The sequence below is a fragment of the Pteropus alecto genome, unplaced genomic scaffold (assembly GCF_000325575.1).
Source record: "Pteropus alecto unplaced genomic scaffold, ASM32557v1 scaffold160, whole genome shotgun sequence".
NCBI lineage: Eukaryota > Metazoa > Chordata > Mammalia > Chiroptera > Pteropodidae > Pteropus > Pteropus alecto.
In genome coordinates, this window is record NW_006429864.1 from 1,995,628 (window position 1) to 2,005,672 (window position 10,045).

Consider the following 10,045-nt stretch of genomic DNA (forward strand, 5'->3'; position numbering starts at 1 on the left):
CATCTCTTACCAGCACCATCCAAACTTCAGAGATCTTCGAACCTCAGAGCCTCAGGGCACCCCTACCTGCTTTTCTCCTCCCTCTGCGGCCTCTCTCCTGTGACTGCATCCCCTGCTGGGGCTGACCAGGCCCAGCATGACCCTAACACAGCAGCACCTCCAGCTGGACCTCTCTGCCAAGTTTGCAGACCCATGCCTCCCCAGGCCCTACCCAGGAGCCCAGCACCCGCCCATCACTGTGGGCGACACACAACTTTGCTCCTCCGGGTGGTTCCAGACCCTTCCCAGTCTCATAGTCAACCTACAACTCCTCTCCACAGCTTGCAAGGCCCGGCAGGCCGACCTCAACCACCCCACCTCACTACCCAGCTCTCTCCCCGGCCCTCCCTGCGTCCAACCACTCGAATATCAGAGGTCCTCCCAGACCTCCAGGCTCTCCATCGCTGACCCTATCACCCTCAGACACCTCTCAGGGAAGGGGCCCGCGGTTCGAACCGCGGTCCCGGCACCTAGGACAAAAAGGACGGACAGAGGGCTGGGAAGATGTTTCATCCATCTAAAGCCTTCGAGGTCTGTCCAGGGTAATTTCTCACGTCCCGCCCCCAGCAGCATCCGGTCTCGGGGTCCACGCTTTGCTGGTCTCCATAGATCTTCAAGAGCTTCCTATCCGCCTGCTCCTTCCCCTGCTCAGGGCCTTTCCCTGGATCTTTCCTCCATCCCGTTCCGAGAGCCCTCCCCCTCACCACCCACAGCGTCCTGCATCCGGCCTCGAACGACGCCCACTTTCAAGCACCCACTCCAGCAATGCTCTCACTTTAGGCCCACCTCCAACATTCGTGCTCGGGGACACCCCTACCCCCGCCCCGGCAGGGTCAGGTCGCCTTCCCGGCCCCTCAAGCCTCTGTCTCTCCCTCTGCCCAGTCCGAACCTGGGGACTGGGGGTCTCCACCCCTGCCGCGCACCAGCCTGGCCCAAGCTAAGTCTGAAGAACAAACTCAGTGGTTTGAACACGGAGCCGCGTGAGATCTGAGGATTCCAACTGTGCTGTCTGTCTCCACTTCTGGGACCCCTGCCCGCCCCGAGGCCACCAGATCCCCTCAGCCTGGTCCCCTCCTCTCAGGGCTCTCCCTGGCCCTTCCGCACACCCGGCTACCCGCAGGAACCCTCGAGGGACCCGTCGGCGCGACCCTCACGCTTCTGCAGTGCCCAGAGTGGGCCTCAGCGGGATCCCAAACCGCCCTCGCGGGGCCCGGAACGTGTACGGATCCCCAGTCCCGTGGGCGGCACCACAATCCCTCGGCGGGACCCCAGGTCCTTAGAAGGTAGGCCCCCTAGAACGCTCAGGGGCTTCCATTCATCTTGGCACGACCCACGACCCCCTCATAGGTCCCGCAGAGAGAAGCTGACTCCAGAGAGGAACACAAGGCCCTCTGCACGACCCAAGTCTCTCAGAGTCCCCAATCTCCACAAAGGGACCCCCCAACCCTTCGGTGTCTTCTTGGACCCCCTCGGCGGGACCCTGGGCACCTCGGCACCCCATGCTTCCAGATGCCTGCTTACCATGTCGCCCGTGGGAGCTCGGTGCGCGGACCCGGGCTCAGGACACTTTGTGGAAACTCGACCAATCAGAGCCCGACTCTGGTCTGATAAGCAGCTTGTGCAACCAATCATCAGGCTTAAATCTGGGGCCCATCCCGAGGTACTAGGGGACGCTCGCGTTGCATGCCGGAAGTTGTAGTTCGAAGACGCCCGACTTGTTCATACCGCGATTGAATCCAGACTTCATTAGGGACAACTGTGTGGCCGCCCTCTCTGAGGTTCAGTCTCCTCACCTGCACTTATCTTACATACATTCATTCATCTACGCGTGACAGTTCTGAGCGTGGAACTCCCCTGATCAAGAACATTCAACGGCTCCCACTGACTATAGACTCCCAAGTGCTCAGACTGAATTCAGACTCCTTTGCCTGACTTCAATCTGCTTCCAGCACTATCGTGCACACTATAGCACAGCTTGCATCAGCCATTCTATCTCATACCTCCAGGCCTCTGTAAATGCTGTGCTCCATCTTGAATGCCTCCTTTCTCAATCTTTTTCACGTGGCAAGAGCCTTATTCATGTCTATCGGCCATGATTCTGGTTGTGAGCCACACACACACACACACACACACACATACACACACAATCCAAATCAAATGGGCTCTAGTAAAAAAGGGAAATTTTTGGCTCATGTAACAGAAAAGTAAATCAATTTCAGGCATGGCTGAATCAAAGACCGAATGTTGGCATCATGAATCTGATGTTTTCTGTTTCTAGGCTAAAGATAAGAGCTTCTAGCATAAGTGCCTAAGCTTTGCCATCTGTGTTTCTATGGATATTTGTCTTCGTGAGTGTGGACATATATATGGTTGTGATAATGTCTGAGGGTATTTGTGTGGGTGAGTACCTGTACAGTGGATTGCCTCATCCCTGTGGGTGATTTTGTCTTTGCGATCACATGTGATTGTCACTTTGCCGTGGATTTGCTGTTTGTGACTTTGGTCCTCTGGACTCAGAATGTCCCATTGAAAGAGGATGAATGACAGTGGCAGTAAGGATCACTGGGATTTCCCATGAACTACATGGGGGTCATGACCTCAGGGTTAGGGCATACAGGTGGGATCCAAGGAAGCTGGGATTTGGGGAAGGTGTCAGAGACGAGGGAACAAGAAAGAAAAGGTGGCAGGTTGGGGGAGTTTTGCTGCAGGCCTACTCCATGATGGGCATGTGCTCCCTCCAGCAGGCTCCCAGCTGCCAGGGTGGCAGGACAATTGTCTTTATTTAATTGAGGAAGATACTAGGCCCTGAGAGGCCCGAATCCCTCCCTACTACCTGAGTTTCCCCATGGGCCCCGCCTCCTGAGTTCGGGTGTCACAGTACCCTCCATGTAGTAAATCACAGGCAACTCACACACATCTTGGCCCCGGGAGCTCCTTATCTTTCCTCACCACTTCCCTATCCTCCTGGTGCTTATCCACAAATGCTGGAGTTGGCCTCTCACCTACATCTGATCTGTCAGTTCCTCCTGATGGCTCCACCTTCCAAGTGTAACCACAGCCCTATCTGGCCTCATTCCATTCACAACCTCCACCCAATCCAGCCTTGACTATATCTTGCCTGCAGTCCCCTCCTCCCTGGTGTCTGGCTTCTATCCCCTGGCCCCCACCCCAGCCCCCACAGTCTATTTTCTCCTGAGCAGCTTGAGGGTACTTGTTAACATTTGAGCCAGACCATGTCCCTCCTCTGCTCACAGTCATCCATGGCTCCCACTTCACACAATGCAAAACCACAAGTCTCTTCTGCACCAGAAGGTCTGTGTGTTCCATTCTTCATTGTCCAACATCTCTGTTCTCCACTGGACGCTCCTCGTTCTCTGGCCTCCATTGGGTTTTCCACATACCTCGATCCTCACTGGATGCTCCCTACGTCTGTCTACACTGATGTCCCACATTCTCTGACCACACCGAGGTCCACATTCTCATTCCACACAGACCGTCCCACCACCTCTGGTTACAGTGCTCTTGAAAAAGACATCTCTCAGATCTCTGTTTTTCACCACCATGTTTGTGCCCAGGCCATGATTCCCACGGTGCTTCCAACCAGTGACTGAGCTCCTGGAGAACTCAGGACCCTCTGACTGTAACATTGGCCCTGGCCGATGTCACCTTCATGTCCTTATCAAGGCTGGCTATAGGGCGGTTTCATACAACCCTCTCTACTTCCTTCCCGACAAAGCCACAGGGGCACAGCTAGGGTCTGGACCCAGAGGTGTTTCTAGAATCCAGTAGCCTGCCCACTGTCCCATCATGGCCTAGGGCACCCTATGCTGTACATCTATAATCACACACACACGCAATACATGACATAGCCTTTTCTGGGTCCCCAGGCTCAGAGCCTGAAAACATGGAGTGAAGTACCTAGAAGCCAAGATTAATTTTATTTATTTATTACTATTTCTATTTTATTTTAAAAAGTTAAATGGGAACCATAGAATCCAACGCATGCTATTGGGCGCCACCTAATGGCATATGGTAAAAGTGCAGCTTCCCAGGGATGGGGACCCAGAAATACATGCAGCAGTCTTGGAGTTCCCCAGTCTTTGAAAGTGGCCCACGTTTTTAAGAACCTCACACTGGGCACTTAGCCTGTAGGCACAGACTTCAGAGATTGTCCCAGCTTCTTGACAACTGTGAAGATGAGATCCAGAGGCTGAAAAGGGACCCACTCCAGCTGTGCCTCAGTTTCCCCCAGGGGTCCTGTTTCTGGTTGTGTGGGAAGCTATGACTGCTGGGGACACTGTGGGGACCACTGGAGGAAAGTTTATCCACCCCACATGGATGACCAGGGTCCTTTTGACCTGATGGGTAACCAGAAGTGTAACCCAGGTGAAGAATTTGCACCCACAAGGTAACCACCATGCCTGTGCTGATGGTGCTGCTGGAGGTGGAGGAGACTGTGTACATGGCTGGATCCTGGAGTTCACTGTCATGGGCTGGAGTGGGGGCAGTGGCTCGCCTCTCCTCTGAGGGTGGGTATGGACACAAGGGAGTAGGTGGGGAAGATTTAGGACCTGAGTCTGAGTTGGGTGAGAAGAATCCCCAGCCTAACTTTGGCATCCTACAGAGGCCTCGAGTTTACCCCATGCCCCTCCCCTACACTCTCTACAGGCCTCCCAGTGCAGGCAGGAGCTCCCCTAATGCCCCATCCAGGCCAGAGGCTGTGAGTTGCCATGGCACCCTCTTCCCTTTACCCGCTGTTGGAGCCATCCATCGATCCTGGTGGTTCTTCTCCCACAACACCAGAGTGTCCCTCCCACAGCCCCTCAGCCTCCTGTCACTCTCTTGCCCCAGGCCCCCACCCCACCCCCCTGCCACAAAAGCCCCAGAGATGGGACCTTTGATCATGCCATGTCCCTGCCCTGGAAACTGGGACCCCAAAGCCCTACTTCACTGAGGATGAGGTGGCAAGAACTGGGAAGATCTATGAAACACTAATTCTAGATGGGTCCGGCATGTGAGTGGTGCTCTATATGTGGCCACTTAGAGTGCCTCCACCTTACATAAAAGGTCTGTCACTTTACGCTTTCTGCCCTCTTCCCCACCCCTCAAAGGAGTCAGCCCTAAGTCTTGGTTGGGAAGAGGGAGGTGTTGAATTTCAGGGGTCAGGACTCACTTTGAAGCCTGTTATGCACAACCTCTCCTCTTTATCCGCCATCTAGGGCCATATGTGCTAATGGTAGGATGCAAGGTGTTGGATTTTACTGGAAAAGCACCTCCGTGAGCTGCTAGGGTGATAAGAGGGAATGAGGGTCTTGAATGTCCAAGCTGGACCAATCAGCTTTGGATCTTGGTAGAAGGGCGGGGGGCACAAATCTTATAAGCACTGATGTCAATATTCCATGTTTTCCACATTTCTGTCCAAACTGGTGATCGCAAAGAAACTATATCTGCTTAGCAGTCAGGAGCAGTTTCTGGGCCTGGGGCAGTGCAGAGGCCTTCCTGGAGGAGAGGACATGGAGTTGAACCTTGGAGGGCAGGCAGCAGTCTTTTAAAAAAAAAAAGTAAGTTGGGGGTTGAAGGAAGTGGTCCAGGAGGAAGGACCAGCATGGCTCTGGCATTGGGACTGCAAGTGTTTTTAGGGGGCTCACGGCAAGGGACAGTATGGGGGACAGAGAAAGAGTGAGTGGAGGCAGCTGAGGAGCCTGGGAAGGTCAGGGGTCAGATCTGAGTGTCATAAAGAATCCGCTGAGACCACTTTTGGGGTGTCTGGAGACAGGATGAGCAAATGGAGCTCCCCTGGGCTCCTAGACCCTTAAGTCTGTTAGCACACAAGAGACAGGTCAGAGTGGGAGGGGGTTGCGCCCCTTGGAGTGGGTGGCTCCCTCCTTCTTCCAGTGGAACGAAATTACTGAGTCAAGGATCAAGGGAAAAGACTATTTGAAGGAGGAACAGTATAGTAGCCCAACATTCCAGGTTCCCAACTGCTCCTTGCTGCAAATGATTGATTGCACTGGCCTGGGAACTTCCTCCTGAACCCACCACCTGAGAGCCCCAGAGTTGGAGGGCAAATAGCCCCGTCCCTGGTGGAGTGGAGTGGAGCCATTCAGGAGGAGCTCTCCACGTGGTCCCCCAGGGTCCCAGTGGGTGAACCCTGCTGCCCACCTCTTCACCAGCTCATTAGCGCTTCTGCAGGGCCCTTGCCCTCACTTCCCCACCTGCCAGCCTTCCTCCCCTATACCCGACCCATGCTCAAATTCTTGTCTCAGGGTGTAATTCTATAGGGAGTACCCCAAAGCAAGACAAGGCAAGACAGGGCACTGGGGCGGTGATGGGAGGACCCAGGCAAGGGTGGGGGGTGGCTCTGAGCAGCGACAGATCGTTTAGTCCACGGACTCCAAATATGTTTTATTGGTGGGTAACACACTCAGGAAGGGGGAATGGAGCCCCCCAACCGTGGATCTGAACTTAGCCTTCCTCCTCCAGGTCCCCACTGCGGAGGGGATGGTATACACTGGGTCTTCTCTAAGGACGTGGAGAGGTAGGCTGAGACCGCATGTGCCCGCACTCCGCCTGGTTTGGGGGGCAGGGCAGGTGCTATCCCCAGGTCCACTACCGGGGCCAGCCATCAGCAGTGGGCAGCCGGCGCAGTGGGGGCCCGGGTCGTAGGGGCTCTGCCAGGGGCCGGGCCAGGAGCAAGGGGTAGGGGAAGGTCTTGGGAAAGTCACCAGGGCCCCCAGGGGCCGGCGAGAGGCGCTCAGACTTGATGCTGACTGGGGGGGTCGGCGGGGAGGCACCGCGTGCTGAGGGGCCCTCATCGCCCAGACTGCGGCCCCCACTGCAAGGAGAGAGGAGTGAGAGAGAGAGAGAAGGGGGGCCTTGAACTCTTCAAAAAAGGGAGGGAAGCCAGGAGGTGGCAGGGCTTGGACAGAGGCTCAGCAGAAGATGTTGGGAAAGGAGGGGGTGGCTGTCCCTCTTGGGGCATCCAAAATAGCCACCCACCCCCTCCCCTTCCCTCCCTCCCTCCCTCCTCTGCCTCGCGTCCCGTCCCCCAGCACTCTGGAAGTGCTGAGTGCAGAACCAGGAGTGGCCACCAGGGGTCAGGAGTGGCTAGGGGCTTGGGACAACTGGGAAGGGCCCCAGGTGGAATCCCGACTCAGGATGGCAAGGCAGTCAGGGCACTTACCTGGGTTGGGCAGGGGCAGTTAGAGGCCCATCACCTCTTGAGGGCTGCCAGGGGGCCAGGGTGGGGGGCTGAAGCAAGCCAGGGGGTGGAGGGGGGTCTCCCAGGCCATATTCTGGTGGGGCAGGAGGAGTAAACTGAGGCCTCCACCTCTGGGAGCCCCTTGCCTAAGCCTGACCCACCCCACCAGCCAATTCCTGCCCAGCGGGAAGGTGTATGGATGCCTCCCACGGCAGGACAGGTGGAGGTTGATACCTGGGGGGCCTGCCGGGAGGAAGGGAAAGCTTCCCAGTGGGGGTCCTGGGGCTGCAGCTGAGCACGGACTCTGCAGGCTACCATAGAGGCCTCTCTGTGCGGAGAAAGGATGAAGGGGAAACTGAGGCCCACACTCAGGCCACCCTGCTTGCACTCATCAGCCCAGACACTCCTTCTCCCTACTCACCGAGGTACTCAGTCCCCCTCGGGCTCCTGCCAGGCCACCAGGCAGGTCTGGCCTTCGCCCATCTGCTGCCAGGTATAGGGGTGGTGGTGTCTTGCTGGCAAGGTGGCTCGGTGAGAAGAGAGGGTGGGCCAGGCCTGTGGAGCAGGAGACCCCCAGAGAGTGGGGCATGGCCATGTCATCTGCTGAAGGCTGAGTTCCAGAGGTGCTGCACACAGCCAGCCAAGCAGTGCCAGAACCAAGATCCCACCCCTACCTCTTCCAGGGCCTATACCCCACACTTACCTGGGGGCCCAGCTTTGGGGGCTGCTGGCCGGAAGGGGGATGGGCGGCTCTGGGCAGGCAGGGCCTCCCCGAGCCCACTAGAGTCACAGCCTGGTGGGGGCAGGGCCCCGTATGCCATGTCTGGGCTGGGCATAGTAGGGGCTGCTGGCTGAGGGCAGAAAGGATGGGATTGGTATGAGGAACAAGGAAGCGAGGGCATCAAGTACAAGAAAATCTCAATGAGTCCCGGGGCCAGCCTCTACCTTCTGGAAGCCCCCACTCTTTCTGGCCTGACCTCACATGGCTGGGAGAGCCTCTGTCTGGCTCTGTTGCTCCTTGACAGCTAGGCCCAGAGCTGAGGCTTCTCACTCAGCATGCGGTTGGCACTGAGAGGGCTTTCCAGGTGTTCGATGAATCAAAGAAAGATTTATCTGCTTGTTGGACTTATTCACCTTTCAATGCCCCAGCTATAATGCCTACTCCCCCAGGAAGCTATTCCTGCCCACTCAGGCTGGGATCTGTCCCCAGCCTCTAGGGTCCCTGGCCCTAGGTTCCTCTTTCAGTCTCAGCCTTGACCACCTGGGCCTAGGAGATGGGGTGAGAGCCCCATTCATGGCATGGCAGGGAGTAACTTACATAGAGCCTGGGCCTGGGCAAGGCTGGGTCACCCCCGTCACCTGCCAGCCTCCGCAGCTTCTCTGCCGGCCCCTCAGGCCCCTCATCGGGCTCCAGCTCTGGTCCATCGAGGCCCACACCTCTCCGCTTCAGTGTCTATGGGGAGGGGACACAACAGGGTGACCCTCATCTCCATCCTAGCCAGGGATCCTGGTGCTGTAGGAGAGGGAGAGACCTAACCAGCTCTGTGGGTGGGCCAAGTGCAGGCACAGCCTGCTCCAGCCAAATCCCATCGACCAAAACCCCCAGTGAGTTATGATCTAGTAATTTCTATCTGTGTGCAAGAGAGGGACTATCCTGCCCTGGGACCAGAGATCTACCCAGGCCTGCTGGCACTGTCCTAACACTCCTGAATATGACTCAGGTATCTCCATTCTGCTGCCTCAGAGCCTGGTGTGCAGTAGGCACTTAATAAATGTTGGCAAACTGAGCACCTGAGGACAACTTCATAAGCTTTCCTAAGCTCCCTTCCCCCAGGACCAGTGACCCACACATTCCTGGGCCTCAGCGAAGTCTGCTTGCTCCGAGGTGCCTTTCATTTTCTATTCTGTACTCACCAAACAGATGATGGGATTAAATGTGATAACGTATATGAGGGGCACACAGTGCAGCCCTCATGCGCAGTGGTTGATGTTTTCATTTCTACAATAAGGCGGCTGGTTCAGAGGGACCCTCCATTCCCCCAAACCTGCTTTAACCAGCAGCAAAGCTAGATTGCAACCTTCATCTTTTGTACAAATCAAGAGTGAGCAGAGTGTGCTGGCTTCATGGGGCGGGAAGGAGGGCCCAGGGTACCTCGAGGATGTCAGTGTTGGTGCGGCTCTCGTGGGGCTCACTGTACTCTGTGTATTTCAGGAGCACTCGGTCCATGTCCGTGCTGGCATACTGGAAGAGGCGGTTGGCACTGTTGAAGATGATGAGGGCGATCTCACAGTCACAGAGCACGCTCAGCTCGTAGGCCTTCTTCATCAGCCCAAACTTCCTCTTGGTAAATGTCACCTGGACCCAGGACCCATGAGTGGGCAGGAGAAGACAAGGATTTGGGGTGATGTGAGGGAGGTGGAGGGGACTGTTTCCTGAACACACCTCATGATTCTGTGTCTCTGCGTGTGCTGGTCTTTCTGGCTGTACTTCTCACTTCTCAACCTGGCAAACTTCTACTGATGCTTCAAAACCCAGCCCATATGACCTCTCCTTTGGGAAGTTTTCCTTGGCCTCCCAGGCAGAGCCCACACTCCCTCTCTGAGCTTCCCCATTTCTGTGCCTCCCTCTGGTCCAGCCCTCTGAGTTAGGTGTGTTTGTGTCAAGTTCCATCTCTCCTGTAACCAGGGCTCCTGTCCCCAGAGGGAATAAATGAAGAAATCATGAAAATGAGCAAATGCTACATCTTAAATTCCAGACATGGCATCAAGACTCATTCCCTTATAGTTCCCAAAATGGCCAGGCCT

The 10,045-nt window shown here is 56.1% G+C and overlaps 1 protein-coding gene across 1 annotated transcript in view; it reads right to left on the minus strand.

The window, feature by feature from the left end:
* Nucleotides 1–6,517: 6,517 nt before the first annotated feature.
* The window catches only part of LOC102888125 (myocyte-specific enhancer factor 2B), a 15,420-nt gene continuing 11,892 nt past the window's right edge, over nucleotides 6,518–10,045 (minus strand). The window contains exons 3-9 of the mRNA XM_006904335.3: nucleotides 9,393–9,596; nucleotides 8,559–8,693; nucleotides 7,944–8,091; nucleotides 7,662–7,795; nucleotides 7,475–7,568; nucleotides 7,223–7,334; nucleotides 6,518–6,874 (exon numbers count right to left, since the gene is read on the minus strand). Coding sequence (XP_006904397.1) covers nucleotides 6,649–6,874; nucleotides 7,223–7,334; nucleotides 7,475–7,568; nucleotides 7,662–7,795; nucleotides 7,944–8,091; nucleotides 8,559–8,693; nucleotides 9,393–9,596 — 1,053 coding nt within the window. The 3' untranslated portion in view covers nucleotides 6,518–6,648. The remainder of the gene's footprint in view (nucleotides 6,875–7,222; nucleotides 7,335–7,474; nucleotides 7,569–7,661; nucleotides 7,796–7,943; nucleotides 8,092–8,558; nucleotides 8,694–9,392; nucleotides 9,597–10,045) is intronic.